The sequence below is a fragment of the Betta splendens genome, chromosome 9, assembly GCF_900634795.4.
Source record: "Betta splendens chromosome 9, fBetSpl5.4, whole genome shotgun sequence".
Classification (NCBI taxonomy): Eukaryota; Metazoa; Chordata; class Actinopteri; order Anabantiformes; family Osphronemidae; genus Betta; species Betta splendens.
Window position 1 is genome coordinate 6,630,096 of NC_040889.2, and position 17,500 is coordinate 6,647,595.

General features: G+C 51.0%; 2 protein-coding genes across 2 annotated transcripts in view; one reads left to right on the forward strand and one right to left on the reverse strand.

Moving 5' to 3' along the window:
- Positions 1-17,500, forward strand: part of wnt5b (wingless-type MMTV integration site family, member 5b) — a 48,014-nt gene that overhangs the window by 15,861 nt on the left and 14,653 nt on the right. The gene's annotated exons all lie outside the window — the stretch shown is intronic.
- fbxl14b (F-box and leucine-rich repeat protein 14b) lies at positions 10,842-13,533 on the reverse strand. Its single transcript, XM_029163377.3, has one exon. The coding sequence runs from the start codon at positions 12,721-12,723 to the stop codon at positions 11,521-11,523; it is 1,203 nt and encodes a 400-aa protein (XP_029019210.1). The 5' UTR covers positions 12,724-13,533; the 3' UTR covers positions 10,842-11,520.

The window sequence follows — 17,500 nt, forward strand, 5'->3', positions numbered from 1 at the left end:
CACGGACATGGACACGCACGCGGGGACACGCGTCTCCCGTTTCCCGTGACAGGCGGGATGTTCCAGCGCGGCGCGCACACACGCGCGGCGCGCGCACCGTGTTCCACGCCGTCAGCCTTTACACGTCATCTTTACGTTGTTACACATAATTAAATCGCAGTCGTGCCGTTTGCGCCGTTATAGCCACTGATCAGAAGCGTGATCCACTCGAGGTCGTGGCCGTGGAGATCGTCACGCGACGCTGCTCCGCACTTTCACCGCTGGTGTGGAAATGAAGCGCGCCATCAGTGACACAGGCGGCTTTTTCCTTTACAATGACGTTTAATAATGAAGCAGCCTCGTGGGCTCGCTCCGCTTTGTGCTGAAGCGGCATTAGCGTGAGTGCCCTGCTCATGGGCACGGCGTCAGCGGCTGGCGGAGAGGCAGGGCGAGTGGTTCTCGCTCATTCTCTTGGCAGCCTTCCAGTGAAAACTGCACAACTTTCACCACTGCCCCTGATTTACTGTATATTTAAGTGCATGTGGCTTTCAGCTACACACACACACACACACTAGGCCGCATGGCCACACACCATGTGCATGAGCCAGATTTGGCTCTGTCCTCATGTCTGCCATACGGTTGATTCCTTCCCGCTGTGCACGCCCTGCAGGCCAAACACACAGCAGTGTGTGTCTCTTTGTGTGAGAGTGGGGAGAGCATGGGAAAGAAAGAGGCAAATGCTTCTCCCGTGGACTGGGAGAGCAGGGAAGTGGCACACTGGGGTCCTGGAGCTGTGGTCACAGGGCTCCAACCTGCTGCATTAGTTATGAATGCGGACGCCAGCGCTCGCTACCAGTGTCTTTAACCTTTTATTACTTTTGTTTATGTCGTCTGGCGACGTTCCCATCGTAAAATAACACGTCTGATGCGCTCGGCGCTGAACTGCACGACTGTGTTGTTGGCTCCGTCAACGGGTTGTTATTCAGAAGCTGCAGCGTTTTATGCCGGCGGTGATAAAGTGGACGGAGAACAGCTGCGCCGTTAGCTCCTCGGTGCTAAAGCGCAGGACGCAGGTGAAGTGAGTCACACAGCTTTCCCATTTAAGTGTAAATGAGGGACGTGGTCCAGGAGCCAGCGGCCCGGCCCGGCTGGGTCCGGCCTGGTGCCGGCCACATGTCGGCTGTGACGCACGGCACCGAGAGGAAGATGCTTCACAGCAGCACGCGTGGGTTCGAGACGGGCAAAAAGCAAGATGATGTGCGTGCGTGCGTGCGTGCGTGCGTGCGTGCGTGCGTGCGTGCGTGCGTGTGTGTGTGTGTGCGTTGGGGGGGCAGACAGACAGAGCGAGGGCGGATCCACAGCAGCCTCTGTGAACCTGCACAGACAGGCTCAGTCAGGCTGCTTTGGAGAGAGAGGGAGAGAAAGCAAAGATGTTTTGACAGCTCGGAGCCATCGCAGCAGCAGAAGGGTGTGTGTGTGTGTGTGTGTGTGTGTGTGTGTGTGTGTGTGTGTGTGTGTGTGTGTGTGTGTGTGTGTGTGTGTGCGTGCGTGCGCGCGCGTGTGCGTGCGTGCGTGTGTGTGTGTGCGCGTGCGTGTGCGTGCGTGCGTGCGTGTGTGTGTGTGTGTGTGTGTGTGTGCGTGTGTGTGTGGTGTGGTGCGTGGTGGTGTGTGTGTGTGTGAGGCTGTGCGTGAGTGCGTGAGTGTGTGTGTGCGTGGCGTGAGGTGCGTGCGTGGGTGTGGTGTGGTGCTGTGAGTGTGTGCGTGTGCGTGCGTGCGTGTGTGTGTGTGTGTGTGCGTGCGCGTGCGTGTGCGTGCGTGTGCGTGCGTGTGTGTGCGTGCGCGTGCGTGTGCGTGCGTGTGCGTGCGTGTGTGCGTGCGTGTGCGTGCGTGTGCGTGCGTGCGTGTGCGTGCGCGCGCGTGCGTGCGTGTGTGTGCGCGTGCGTGTGCGTGTGCGTGTGTGTGTGTGTGTGTGTGTGTGTGTGTGTGTACTAAAGGTAGAGACAGGCATTGACGTTCCTTCTGATTGGGAGACAAAGAGGGAACGGGAGGAGCAGCGCTGAGCCTCGATGAAGGACAAGACGCGGCGCCTGCGTGCGTCTAGTTGTTCATATTGACACGCGTCAGAGGCGCCGTCACGCTCGCTCTGGCCGTGACGGTAGAAGCTCCTGGCCGGTTCCTGCCTCACCTTCACACTCCTTCAGGCTCTGGGAGCGGCCGCACACGTCTCTGCAGCTGCCGCTGTGCAGTTGAGCAGCAGGTGGAGGGTCGGTGTCCTGCTCAAGGGCACCTTGGCCCAGCATGGGGTTTTTCCCGTCTTTAATAGTATGGGGGCGTTTCAACCTCCCTTTCAGCTGGCGACCGATGCTGTGAAGACTAACCTGGTCTCACACAACGCAGCGCTGGCGCATGCGGCCGTTTGAGGGGAATCAAACAATTCACCGAAAAGCCGGCGACAAAGATTTATGAAGACGGCTGCGGCTGACAGCCTGTCTCGTTCGGTCTCATTGTTTCTCCTGCCTGTTTGCCAGACAGCAAAGCCACATGAGCAAACCGGCGGAGTGAGGGTTTGCTGTTTGACAACCGTGTGTGTGAGTGTGAGTGTGCGTGTGTGTCTGTCACAGCGAAGACGCTTGTCATTGTAAGAGGCCAAATTATAGGAGGATTGTGTGTGCATGCTTGCATGTGTGTTAACAATGTATGCTGTGGTCCCCTGTGTCAAAGCCTGCCTACATCAAGTGAACCATGCTGTGTGTGTGTGTGTGTGTGTGTGTGTGTGTGTGTGTGTGTGTGTGTGTGTGTGTGTGTGTGTGTGTGTGTGTGTGTGTGTGTGAGAGAGAGAGAGAGAGAGAGAGAGAGAGAGACAGGCCAGATCAATATGAAGTAATCAATAGGAGAAGACAGCTAGAAGGACCTTGGGGACGACACACACACACACACACACACACACACACACACACACACACACACACACACAGCCCCTCTTTGTATTCCAGCCTCAGTTTCTCTCTTTATCTCCTCTCACACCAACCTTCCACGTCTCTTTCTTCAAGTCTCTCCTACTTCTCCAAACCTTTTCTTCCACAGACACAATAATTGTGTTGCATCACACTTTTACAGCAAGGAAAAGTTCAAGAGCGTGCAGCGTGCGGCTGCTTCATTCCCTTTGCGTCCTCGTTAATCTCCGCGTCTCTGAAGCGTCTCTTATCTGGTGCTCGGACGCCGTACGGGCCGATTGCATCGAGGACACGCGAAAATCTGAGCGTGACACGAACACAGCAGGAGGTTTTGAGCTCGATGACATCTTCGTGGCTGCAGACGTGTAGAGCTTCACAGCGAGGAAGGTTCAGCCTTAAGCAGCACACGCTGCTTGGACTTTTATTTTGAAACTTCCTCACTCAACGCGGTTTTATTTTTATTCCAGCTGTGAAACCAGCTTTTGCCAAATCCTGAATTGTCAGGTCTGTTATCAGCATGCGAGCCACGGATCCAGAGTCTGAGGCACTGTCAGTTCAACTCACTCAACATGCAAATTGAAACTGTAATTCATTTACTGGGAGATAAGAGTGCTACTCTGTCTCAATAATACTGTTATAGATTTAATATTAAATAACCTTTGGATGGGGGATTTTCTCGTGGTTTCAATGTCCACTTCCTGGGTTAATTGGATTGAACAGGAAGTGACCCGTACTCTGAGCTTGGTCACATTTATCACAGGTTCAGGCCTGTTGGGCCTTTAATTTGTGTGTGTGTGTCCAGTGTATATTAGCATCTTGCAAATTCCCCCTAAATTGAAACATGTGAAGCAATATTTGTACTAATGCATAACTTAGGCTTGTTCGTGTCATGACTGACTGATCATTGTTGGAGTGTTTTTATAGTTCATGTAACAAATGACAAGGCCGTCACAGAAATTGAGTTTGAAGTGAGTGTGGGCTGCAGAGACGTTGCAGGTGTGTGAGCTTTGGCCACGAAGCACAACCAGCTTCGCTTCTGGGGCCCAATCAGAACCGGACCTGGAGCCGCCGCTGGTGTTTTTGGCGCCTCCGTGACTCCGACCATTAGTAAAATGTTTAGATCCGAACTGGTCGAACATTGAGCGTTGTCGAGGGTGTTCCACACATCTCGCATGCGGGTTCTGGAGCCAGTGAAAACAGTGGGTCGGCGTCGCCTGCGATGCTGGAGGAGCCCGGTGCAGCCGGGGGGAATGACCCCTGTGGTTTGACTGGAAGGCTGCGACGGCCGCCAGCGTTTCACCATATAAGGAGCGAGCAGCACAAATATGCTGTTGATTCACATAGTCAGAAGTCCCATTCTATGGGTTTGCATATGAGGAGCTGGTAGGTGGGTTCCTGAACCCGGAGCAGGGGATGAATTGATAACAGCTGCTTTTGCTGGTGACCCACTCCTTGTTAACGCCGTGCCACGCTCAGCACTTCCTGTCAAACCTGACGAGGCCTCGCTCGACTTTCCCCACAGTTCCCCGTCGACCTCTCCGTCCGCTTCCTTCCTCCCCGTTCGTTTGAGGCATGACAAATTTTTCAACACGTCGCCGGGGAAGCGATGGAGAGCGGCTCCTCTGTACGGACGCTTGAATGACACGCGGAGCTGACAGGCGGATCCAGAGGCGGGCGCAGAGCTGGCGCCCGTGCGTTATGCACGTTGGCGGGAGGACGAGCGCGCGCGAGCCTCCCACGCTCCCCAAACACCGCCTCACCTGACAAATTAGAGCGCGTGCAAGACCACTGCTTTTTGACATTGCAGATATGTGTCACATTTCTGTCAGAGCTTCACGCGGCTTCACTTGGAAACAAAGAGAACGGAAAAAGAGCCCACACATCACCTCTCTCTCTCTCTCTCTCTCTCTACCTGTCCCTCAGCACCGGGCACCTTCAAATGGAGCAGCCGTCGAGAGGAGACGTCAACATCACATGCTGAATAATTCTCAGCCCCCTCTTGTAATTGCCGAGGCTTTTATAAAAGATTCAGTAATGACGTCCATGGTTTGATTGTGAATGAAGCAGGGTCTTGTGGTGTCAGATTTTAAATCCGGCGTGTTGTTTTCTCCTGACCTTGATTGTGTAGCTACGATCCTGGAATGCCATTAAAAAAGAGGACGGTTCTGTATTTGCTGGCTAATGAGCAAAGGGCCTACGGCAGAAAATGACCTGACCACAGCATCTTATAAAGTTGGAACCTGGTGAAAAGTTGCTAAAAATAAAGATACTCAAATGTAGATCCAGCAAAATAATCACTGCAGAACTAAATGTTGATTCTGGTCTGTGCTAAAATAGCTTCTTTATTCTAAGGTGGATTATTTGCATTCATATGATTAATATCAATATATCAATTAATATCAGTATCTCAACAACGGTGTTCTTGTGTTTTTATTGAGCATTAGCCTCCGCTCTGCAGAGGCGCTAGCATGATGATCCAACAGGTGAATGTGATTAATGTCATTCATCTGATGTAAAGCAATTTTAGAACCACTGAGGCTTCAAAGTGGCACATGGACATGAAGCGGAGGAAAACCAACAGAATCTCATTCTTCAGAGGTGAGACGACGCCAGCGTTCACTGCAAAGTCACACTGTTCCAAGTGGAGAGATTTTTTTTTAATTTTAACCTTTTTTAACCTTCTGCTAAATTCTTACCTTATTGTAGAAAAGCAGCTCATTACTGCGTGTGTGTGTGTGTGTGTGTGTGCGTGTGTGTGTGTGTGTGTGAGTGCGTGCGTGTGTGTGTGTGTGTGTGTGGTGTCCTAGTGAAGATAACTAGCTGGTCTGCTGCCAGCGAAGCCTCGCTACCATTTCTGTGTAAACTTTTCAGCGTGCTCGTCGCTCCAGCCGCTGTGGAAGTTTGGGCTCATGTCTGTCTTGCGGGTCCGTCCGTCCGTCCGTCCGTCCGGGCGCGTGGGCGTGTGCGCGTGAGCCCAGACGGCGTTTTAACATAGCTAGTCGATTTCTAGCAGCTCACAGTTAAACGGTGACTCACAGATTCCTCCCTCTCTCTCTCTCTCTCTCCCTCTCTCGCTCTCTCTCTCTCTCTCTCTCTTTCTCACAACCCCGACTTGCTCCTCTGTCGATCTTTCGCTCCTTTCAGCCTCATTTTCTCCGACTTGCTCCTTCCCTTTCAGGTCGGCTGCTGAATGTTGCACTTACTGTATGAAGTGACAGCGTTGAATCCAGTAGGTTTCAGTGCTATAAAACCATGGTCGTAATTTAAATTGTATGTTGTGATTGCTGTTGTTTTTATTGTCTTGTGTGAATTAAACATACCCCAAAGCGCTCATAGAATCAGATTAAACTCATTTTATTGATTAAAATGCATAGTTTACTTCCTGAAACCCTGAGGTCCCTTTTATTGTTCTTTTAGTTTTTATTAGCAGAAAGTGCAATAGAGCTTTTCACTCCCCTGCTCTTACATAAAGGGAAACACATGCACACACAGACACACACATGCACAACGTTTGGGTTGTTTCGCCACCGAATTCAACCAAATCCATAGCAACGCCAAATGTTCTTGACTGGAGTTGCTGATAAAAGTTTCCTGACACACAGACTCAGCCCCCGAGGCCCCGGGGACTTCAAAGCGCCGTCTACTGTACCTCAGCGACACCTCAGCACCAGGCGCCGCAGAGCAGAGGAAGGAGGGAGGGACGGCACGCTGGTGGAAAATGGAAATGTGAGACGGGTGGACGAGGGAGAGAGACAGGAAGGAAAACGGGGCCTGAAAAGGAAGGAGGGACGAAGTTGGAGGTGGACGTAAGAAGAGATGAGCGCAGGTGAAAAGGGGGAGGAATGAGGGAAGAGGAGTCGGCAGGTGGATTAAAGAGAAGCGGCTGGAATTTGAAAGTAAGAAGCAAAACAATAGATGAAAGCTGACCAACGGGCAGAGACCCACAAGACAGACAGACAGACAGACAGACAGACAGACAGACAGACAGACAGACAGACAGACAGACAGACAGACAGACAGACAGACGGACGACGTGGCAGGCAGACAGACAGACAGACAGACAGACAGACAGACAGACAGACAGACAGACAGACGGACGGACGACGTGGCAGACTAGAAGGAGCTGCAGCCACAGAGGGAGAGATGTGGGGGAGGGCAGTAACACTGTGCTGCTAATACCCCTGCTGCTTTGTTGTGAAGAACGCCAGTTCCCCTTTTAATGGTGAACTATGCCTTTAATGGTAGCAGTAAAACACTTACACACACACACACTCTGCTGTTCCTCTCTCACTCTCTCTGCCTGACAGGAAGTGTGGCTCAGAGCGCGGCGTGACGAGGAGCAGTTCAACCTTTACGGCCCGCGGGCCCGACGCACGCCGTCACACAGCAAAGTTCAGCGCAGTTTACGGCATCAGAGACGCTTTGTGTCTGATCTGGGCCCTGGATGAACTCGTCTCCAAGGTGCCCGTGTGCGTGACAGGCAGGCGGGTCGCGTGGCTCCGAAGGCGGGCCGGCGTCCAGATGAAGACGTATTGGTGACATAAAGCCGTCCGCGGCGCCCTTTGATCCCGGCGGCACCGGCTCAACCTACTTTTGAATGGCGGCCACAATGAAAGCGCTGAGCTGCAGAGGAAGCGTGCACCCGATCTCGCCTGCGGTAGTGCCTTGCTCAATGCGTTGCGGTGCACGAGTAGGACGCATTCAGAGAGAAGCTGTGTCATCCTACGACTACTGTCTTTCCTATTGAGTCATGTGGGCAAATCGTGTCAGAAGAAGAAGATCAGAGCTTCAGCTGTTCAGAGGCAGATTAAACTACAGCAGCTACTGTTACGATGTTTATCCTCCACCTGTGTTAAGCATTTAGTTCCCATTTCTCATCATACAATGCAAAGTTAAACTGCATTGTATACAGAGTGATGCATTACTGTCTGTAACTGCATAAAGCCGAACAGCCCCACGAGCTTCATTCACACTGAGCTCTTTTCAAAGAGCAAATTGAGACAGCGAAGTGTACAATAACAGGCATATTTACATTCTCCGCTCGCGAGGCTAGAAACTAGAACCGGGTGCAGTAGCTCCGAGAGGACAGGCCGTCCGTCCGGCCGGCAAGGTGACCCTGCGCTCTGCAGAGCCCAGCTCCAGTTGTGAGCCGCGCCCGACCTTTGACCTTTCTGTGGAGGACCCGCGGACAAAGAGATTCTCCCTGCGGGGATTAATAAAGTATCGCATTATCATTTGAATGCGGCTGTTTGTATCTTTTCGGCGTTCTGCAGAAACGCGTGCTGTGACCTTGTCACAGTAAGCCGCCTTGTGTCTGTATCTGCACACACAAATGTCACATGACAAGTAAACAATCAGCCATAGTGTACACCTACCACCTCTCCCGCCTTCATCTGTATTCAAGCTCCAATTTAGCACAACATTTCCCCCCACATCTTTTGTTGCATTGCTGCAGCGTTTATGCTTCAACCAAACCACAACACATACAGATTTAATATGGCTGAATATAATAACAGCTATAATGGTTTATTCCCATTATCTTCCTGCTTCTGCTTCATCCCGGGAGCTTTTAGATGTTTCTGGGACACGAGAGTGCGCAGACATCGTTCACATGTCAGCGTGCAGCGATTGCAGCGTTGTTGCACAAGACCAAAGGGCGGTTAAAGTAAACTTAAGAAAGCAGCAGCAAACACTTACATTGCCTGCTTTCGCCTCCGTCTCCCTCTGTCCCTGTGGTCAACAATCCCTGTGCTGGCCTTTATCCCCAAATCCCCATGGACGGAGAGTCAGGAGAGGGAGAATGCTTAAATGCTTTGAATGATGGTGTGGAATGCTAAAAAGAAAAGTGTGTGTGTGTGTGTGTGTGTGTGGTGGGGGGCAAGGAGGAGGGAGGGGGTCTCCTGCCTGGTCTAGTATCTGGTATGCATGACTGAACAAGAGGAGGAGAAAGGGAGGAGAAGGAGGAAGAAAATCCCCCTCCAGAACCTGCCTTCCTAACTTCTAAAGGCAGACAATGGCTACTGACTGGCCTGGCAACACTCAGTGTGTGCGTCTGTGTGGGGCGTGTCGCTCTACACACAGGACACGTCTTGATGGAAAGCCAGAGGAGGAAACGCTCCCCCTGCCCAACTTTGGGTCTCGTTACTCTGCACAGACGCAGCTCCGCTGCACGAAGTGCGCCGCGGCGAGAGCAGCCAGCCCAGCGCCCCCCCCCCTAAAAAAAAACAGGAAATCCATCAAATACAACCCCTCAAAACATGGACGTCAACTGCTGAGCACCTTCCCTGTTGAACGTGGAGAATTAAAAAAATAAGAAGAAACAGACGTTGATTATTAAAAAAATCAGCAGGGTAGAACAGCTTCCTATAATAAACGCCTTGCTGGTAATTAATTACACAGGCGCTGCAGCCAAATCAAGGAGGCAAGCATCCATTTTGAATCTCCTCGTAAATAATAAAACAACACAACACATTTGTCTTTTTTTTTTTTTTCCCCAGCAGCTTTTGAGAAACGAGAGCGGACTGATCAGGGACAATACTCGTTAATGTGTGGGTGGTTATTAGAATGAAAATGAAAGCTGACTGTGGATGCTATCAGCACAGGACAGGACCACAGAGACACCGACCGTGTTGCAGGGATGAAGTGTCACGTTACAGTGAAAACTGATATTTTTCACATTATTGTTGAAGGAGACAGTGAGGTGCTGCACCTACACACAAGCAGTCCACACGCTTTGTTTCGTTCATTATATAAATATCTTTAATTGGTTTAACCGTAAGAATATAAAACAATTTAATTTGGGGAATCTGCATTTTTCTTCTTTACAAACACATAATATACAGTACATCTTTTAATTTCCAAACACACGTAGCTTTGTCAGCAGGACGCACATCCGTATATTAATTTTCTAGCAGGTCATTGCATTACATTAAAACGCGTGCACACCAGCCTCCGTGCGCACGCATGTGCATGTGTGTGTGTGAGAAGGGAGAGAGAGAGAGAGAGAGAGAGAGAGAGAGACGCATTCCCCTCGCAACCCGACACGGACGAGAGAGAAAAGAAAAATAATCGATTGCTCCTTATTCTAAGCATGTCTCAAAATGGATTACAGGGTATTTTTATTCGCTGAGAAAGAAGAGGGCGAGATGGAGAAGAAGCGGAGGAAAAAAGGCGATCTATCCTTACTCTCCTCTCGCTCGCTCGCTCGCTCTCTCTCTCGACCAGTGAAAGCAACATGAATATGAATGCGACCTGCGTTGGCATTAACATGGCAAAATAAAAAAGAAACTGTGGAGCAAACCCTGATTCGCTTCGATCAATAAAAGGTACGAGACATAGAAATCACTTCAATTTGAAGTACGACGCTCTGAACAACATCCACTGACATTTCTCTCTCCCAGCACAGACCAATTACTCCTATAACACACTGTTTAATGACGGCCTGATCAAACGCTTGTATGCTTTATACCTCGCATTGCATCGTTATAACCTTCCTCCGTCGCTGCAGTGTTGTATTAGAAGGACTTTTGGTATTTCTCCCAAGGGTGAGTTGTTCCTGTCTCCCTTTTGGCCAAAGCTTGAACGCGTCTCTATAAAACTTTAACAGTAACAATGAAAAGGGAACAAACAAAAAGCTCTTGCAGAGAAGCAGGTTTGTGTAATTTTGCATAAAGCGTCGTCCTCTTTGATTCTGACTAGATTTGACAGCTGGCTTCTCCCTTCTCTCTGTCGCTCTCTGGGAAATAGTTGCTGTTTATTGGGGTAAATTAACAAAGGTAGTTAGATTGTGTCCTGGTCTCCTTTCTCCAGCTCTGCTCATAGAGGGAGGGGATGGAGGGGTGGGGGAGGGGGCAGACACAGTCCCTTTAGGCACATTTCTCCCAGTCTCTCATTCTCGCTTCCCGTCTCTTTCTTTTTTTTTTTTTAACAGTATACACCCTTTGAAAACAACCACATACGAGGTAGCCAAATGTTTTTAGGCGTGATGGCTGTAGCGAAGATTAGTCTCAGCCAGAATGTCTCAAATCCACACTCGCTGTCAAAATAAAAGTCTCATTCTCAAGTTTTTGTTTAAAAGCCTCACACGAAAAAGGGGACTCTGCGTGGATCCGGGTTCCATCGCGTTTCAAGAGTTTTCTGGAAGCAAGTGTCCGCAGCCGGAACGGAGCTGAATATTCTACCAGCGAGAGGATAATGACACTCGGGTTTTTTAACTACATGTGAGCAATATGCTTAGTTGTTCCAGTCCGGTGTCAGAATTTACGAGACATTAAAACTCAATATGAGATTAAAATAACAGCTAACAGGGATTTCATGAGCTCATAACAAATGTAAGTTTTAATTGCTTCCTACCAGGCAGACTATTAAGTCATGTCCAACGCTATTTTAAATTCTGCAGAAAGAAAAATAAACACATTCAAACATGGAAGAAGCACGCGTTACAGAGGAGGGGAAGTGAAGCGCTTCTCTCTTTTTAAATAAGAAAAGACACGAGCGTCCACCTCCCCTCTCATGCTCCGTGTGCACGTCCCCCTCTGTCCCCATCCCAAAGAAACAGGAACAGCAAAACAAGACAGAACATCCCCAATCACCTCACTTTCTCACTCTCTGTCATCTGCCAGAGTCCCAGGTTCAACACTTTAAGGCAGGGGAGCTGTGTGATCCTCTCCAGTCCCCTCTTGGTGATCTTGGTACATCCATACAGGTCGATGCCCGCCAGCTGGGTCAGGTGGTCGGCTATGAGCTCCAGCCCTTTGTCCGTGATGCGCACGCACTGTCCAATGTTCAGGGTCCTCAGCTCGTGCATCTGCCTCACCATGCGGTTTATCCCGTCGTCCGAGATGTGGCACGAGCACAGGGACAGGGACTTGAGCTGGTACAGCCCCTGGGCGATGTACGCCAGGCTCTGGTCCCCTATCTTGTCGCAGAAGGAGACGTCGAGTCCGGACAGCCTCAGCGTGCCCATGGCCAGGTGCATGGTCCCCGTGTCGCTGATGTTGTCGCACGAGCGCAGGTTGAGGCTCCACAGGGAGGCCATGTGGGAGAGGTGGATCATGCCCGCGTCCGAGATGCCCCCACAGAAGCTCAGGTTCAGCACCCGCAGCTTGGCCAGCCCCTTGGAAATGTGTTTGAGCGACAGGTCCGTGAGTTTCTGACAGTCCTGCAGGGTCAGGTACTCCAGGTTGAGGCAGCCCTCGGCCGCGCTGCGGGTCATGCCCGCCAGGTGTCCGATGCCCACGTCCGACACGTGCCTGCAGGACCTCAGGTTGAGGCTCTTGAGCCGGTGGAGGCCCCACGCTATCAGCAGCAGCCCGGTGTTGGTGATGTTGCTGCAGCCGCCGAGCTCCAGCACCTCCAGGTTCTTCAGGTACTGGGCTATCCTGCCCAGGCTGGAGTCTGTGATCTGTTTGCACAAGCTCAGGTTGAGAACCCTCAGCGACGGGATCTCCTGCACGAACGCGTGGCCGAGGCCGTTGTCGGTGAGGTTGTAGCAGCCGGACAGGTTGAGGGACTCGATGTTGGGCATGCCCTGGATCACGTAGCTCAGGCTGCGGCGCAGGGACAGGATCTGGACCCTCCGGATGCCCCTGGCCTGGAGGCTGGGGAACAGCGAGGGGTTGGCCCGGCGGAGGTGCAGCTTGGCTTCCACCCCCCTCCACACAGACTTGTGGTAGGACGCGTCCCTCCACGCCAGGCACACTTGGGCCACCCTGCCTTTGTCCCTCACATCCAGATAGCTGAAAATCATGGCCAAAATTTCCGGGAAGAGGCACGAAATGTGCGTCTCCATTGTTTTTCAAAGCCCAGGCATATAAAAATTAATACTCCGCACCTCCGGGGCTGAAGAAGGAGGAAACATTCAAAGCAGCCTCTCCTCTCGCAACCATGCAAAACGGTCCGCGGATCCACAGAAGTAGGAAAAGCAATAGGAGTTGTTTGCTTCTCTGCTTCTCTCACATTGAACTGTGCAGAATCGATCCAACTCTCTGACTCTCCCCCACGTGATGCGATCCGGTTGCGCAGTAGAATTCAAATACATTAAAAAATCAAAAAGAAGGGGAAAAAAAACAAAAAAAAGGCGTCTTTTCGTGCCTCGGCCCCTCTCTCCGCCAAAAAAGAGGAGGAGAGGGGGGCGAAAGGAAGGAGGAGGAGAGGAGGAAAAAGCGTCAAACCTTCCCCCTCTCTCCCTCTCTCAGACGACGCTTCCTCGTATTAAACCCACAAAAAGCCTTCCTCTCCCGGACGTGCGGGGATCCAAACGGTCGTGCATTTCAGTGCGAGAAAGTCAAAATCGGAGCAACACTCTTCGCGCCGCCTATTAGAAACATTTCTGTGGGAGAAAGAAGCGGAGGAGAGAGAGCCAGCTTGGCTTTGTAGGCAGAGGGAGAGAGAGAGAGGGGCGTCCTGGGCTCAAAGCCTTTGTCTGCTCTTTTCAAACCGACTTGGCAGCGGCCGCAGCACCGCGGCCGCGCGGCGGGGGCGCCGCCGCCGCTCCGGTTCCGCTCGCGAAACGGGAAAAGGCCCAACTACAGCCTCGGCGGCGGTACTTTGATTATCGCGTCCACACAGTGAACGCGGTATTTAAATATTTCACCGGCGGCGCGGTGCAATGCCGGTTGGTATCGTCCGCGCTCGCGCGCGCCCCCCTCTCCGGAGCCACTTGGTTCGACCCGCCTCAGCTGGAACGGTGCGAACAGTTTCCCTTGGAAACCAACTTCTTACAATTCAGTTCACTTTGGGCTTTAACCCTTTGAGCGGACCACACAGGAAACAGGAACAACAACTGGGGACGCTCCTTTCCCCGCACGTGCAGCGCACAGTTTTACAGCCAGCGTTCAATAGTTTGGTCGTCGTTATAGTTGCTGTGGAAATCTCCCCAGATTCGGCCCAAAACGTCACAGTCGCCAAGTTCTCGCCGCGACGTCACTTAAACACTTTCCCCCCTTTCATCCGTGTCGTGCTGTGAAGCGATGCGCAACAGATGCGCGTGAATCTGTCCTTTAACTTCACGCACGCTTTTATTGGAGCGCACTTTACTACACTGCTGCCAAAACCTCAAGTCAGAGATCACAGATTGTGGCAGTGTGACTTATATAACAGTCCATCTCAGCGCACACTTCAAACGACCATGTGCCACTTGACTCACTTTATAGATGTGTTGTTACAGTGCAAATCTTCCTAAATAGATTGTATACAAATTGGCATATATATATATATATATATATTTTATGATGTGGGTGTAGTGTCCTCAAATGACAGTGGTGATCAAATAATCTGTCAAGTGTTTGAAAGAAAAAAAAGACGTTACAACCCTGCGTTTGTCTCATGTGCTTCTCATAAAGAACCAAAATAATCACTTTGAAGCTGTCGTCTCACATCTGGCTTTGTTTTGTTACTCGACGACATATTTTAGGTCTCAGCTGATGGTCCTGAACGTATTAGTTTAGCTTATTTGCTGTGTGAAAGCGTGAGAACGATCAAATGTGACACCAATAGTGTAGCTTTTTTTTTGCTCCTAAGCAGCCCTGCAGTTGACCCCTCGCATCCCCAGAGACTCCAGCATCTGTGTGTGTGTGTGTGTGTGTGTGTGTGTGTGTGTGTGTGTGTGTGTGTGTGTGTGTGTGTGTGTGTGTGTGTGTGTGTGTGTGTGTGTGTGTGTGTGAGAAAGAAAAGAGAGGGGGGGGTGAGAGAGAGAGAAAAAGAGAGCGTCTCTGTACGAGTGCTTATTTGCATGAGGGGAGCATATGCCTGTACATATGTGGCCACTGCATGTAAACAATGTAAGCTTGCAGCCTCATCTCTTAATATTGTGTGTGTGTGCGCGTGTGTATGTGTGTGTGTGTGTGTGTGAGACAGATAGATAATATGACAGGGGAGCCGTTTGAAGAAACCAGTGGAGTGTGTCAGAATGGTTGAGAAAGAGCAAAGCAGCGAGGGAGGAAGAGCTGATGGGGAACATATGCTGAGAGAGCGATAGGAGCGGGGAGGCACCAGCGATCAGGTGAGGATAGCCCAGAGGGAGAGCTGCCCCGACAGCATCGGCGCCACCGCTCGTCTTTTAGTCTTAGGAGTTAGAACTTTCTCTAGTTCGGCTCAGGTCAGAAGCTGAAACCTCCTCCTGCCAAAAAATACATTACCATAACTCAGCATGATGTTGGACCAGGAGCCTGGATGAACCTGTGGCTCCACCAGCTCAGGCCCTTAAAAAAAAAGCACACAATAAAGCAGTTTTTTCTATAACTTGAAATAAGCCTTTTTTGCCTTAGACTATAAAAGCTGACTCCAAAACTGACCAGAGGATCCTGATGAGTCTTTGTAACGTGCTCCCGGCTTTTCACTTACATCCCTTTGCTTCATCAAGGGCGAAAACAAAGCCGTTAACTGCACCGTCCCCTGTGGCTGCCAACACCTACGTCCTTGTTCTCAGGCACAGAGTGTCTCATGCATTTTCAAAATAGAGATCCTGACATGAATACCAAGTTCCATAATGATAGCGCAAACACCTTTGCAGTTATAAACAGGCCCAGGGAGCGGAGTGGAACGTGGATGAACGGTGGCCGCTGGTCAGCTGGCTGGACCGGCCTCTCTGGACCGGCCTCTCTGGACCGGCCTCTCTGGACCGGCCTCACTGTGGAGTTGGAGGCTGCAGACCAAGGCTCGTCTGGTCATAAACCATAATGTGATTTTCCTCACTTTAAGGTTGTGTGAAACCACAATGTACGGCGGACACTTGGCCTCGGAGCGGTTGTCCCGACAAATTTATGTTTGTTGGGCTGGAAACAGAAAACCCTGCCAGTGTGGCGCCGGGACCAGCTGGACCGGGCCGTGTAGGAGGATGAGCGGACTCCTCCGTCAGAACTGTGTGTTAATACACTGATATTGATCATTTGCTGGATTTTTAATCACAGGCTGAGAACAAATATGGATGTGCCACAGGCTCAGCAGCAGTAGCTCAGGCTCTGCATGACCTGCCTCTGTGTGTGTGTGTGTGTGCATGCGTGTGTGTTCGTGCATTTTCTCCGTCTGCCTCATATCGCAGCCGCGTGTGTGTCTGTGTGTGTGTCTGTCTTTGTGCGTGTGCTGCTGCGGTGTGTCATACCTCTCTTAGAGAACCTGCTGGGCCCTAGCCAGCACTCACACGGCGAGCAGGAGAGGGACGGATGGGTGGGAGTAGGGGAGGAAGAGCGAGAGCGAGAAAGAAAAAAAGAGAAGGAGTGGGTCAGATGGAGTATTTTTAGAGGATGTATCAGAGGGGATAAATAGAGGGAGGCAGAGGGGCAGTCACATGCTGCTCACTGAATATTAAAATGGAGGTTGGAAAACTGGGCTAAAGGGGCAAAACTGTAAGATGGAAATGTTGGAACAGGAGCGCGTTTCATGTCTGCGCTCCGTGTGTGTGTGTGTGTGTGTGTGACGCTTCAGGGGAGCGATCTGAACTGTGCCGCTCGACAACATGCTTCGTCTGCACCCGCAGCAATCGCCGGTTGCCAAGGTTACGTGGGTGTGTGTCAACGCGTCACCCTGAAAGCGGACACCATCCTGGATGGGTATCACCATGACTGTGTGGATCCTGACACACACGCACACACACACACACACACACACACACACACACACACACACACACACACACACACACACACACACAGATACGCACACAGACACACGCACGCACACACGCACACACACACACACACACGCACGCACGCACGCACGCACGCACACCAGGCTTCTATCCAACAGCTACACACACACCGACATATGAAGGCTGGAGCCAACGTTAACAATGCCCTGAGATACGGGCGCTGATACATCCCTGCACATGTGCACCACGCTCACTAAGTGATGAATATTTGATGTTCCTTCAGGTGTTTCCTTGCTTCACTGGGGCTTCACCTGTGCACTGCTGAAACACACTGCGTGTGTGTGTGTAATATGTAACTGCCTTTCAGTGCTCCTTTGAACTTTTATGACAATAATCAGACAATCAATGGTTTGAAGGGAATCACTTTGTGGCTATAATAATTCATTTTTCTATTAAAGGTGAAATGATCTCAGAGCTTTAAGGTCAGAGGTGAGAATTCTAACGTAAAGTCTATGAGGGCAGGTCCAGTAAAGGTTCTGCTCACACAGGTCACTGACTCACATGCTCTCCCTCCGTTCTCCCAACATCTCTTTCTCCTTCATCCCCTCCATCCGTCTCTACCTTTGTTTCGGCCGGCCCGTGTTCCTGTTTCCTTTTGTTCACTTTCTCTTTCCTCCGTCTGACAGCTCATCTGTGCTCCAGTCTCGCCACAGTGCCTCGCAGGCTGTGTGTGCGTACGTATACAGTATACCCGTGCTATACTCTGCTGCTGTGCTCCAGTTTTTTTGGTTTCTGCACCACACAGGCTGCTGAGGTGTGTGTGTGTGTGTGTGTGTGTGTGTGTGTGTGTGTGTGTGTGTGTGTGTGTGTGTGTGTGTGTGTCCTCAACAAAGCCTTTCCTTTCTGCCAGCTCTGCAGTCTGACATAGGAGATTTTCAGCCGTGTGTGCTCTCTCCTCAGTAGTCAGCATTTTGGCATTTCC

What these genes read in the sequence shown, in the direction of transcription:
- fbxl14b (XM_029163377.3), bottom strand. Translation starts at nt 12,723, where the DNA reads ATGGAGACGCACATTTCGTGCCTCTTCCCGGAAATTTTGGCCATGATT.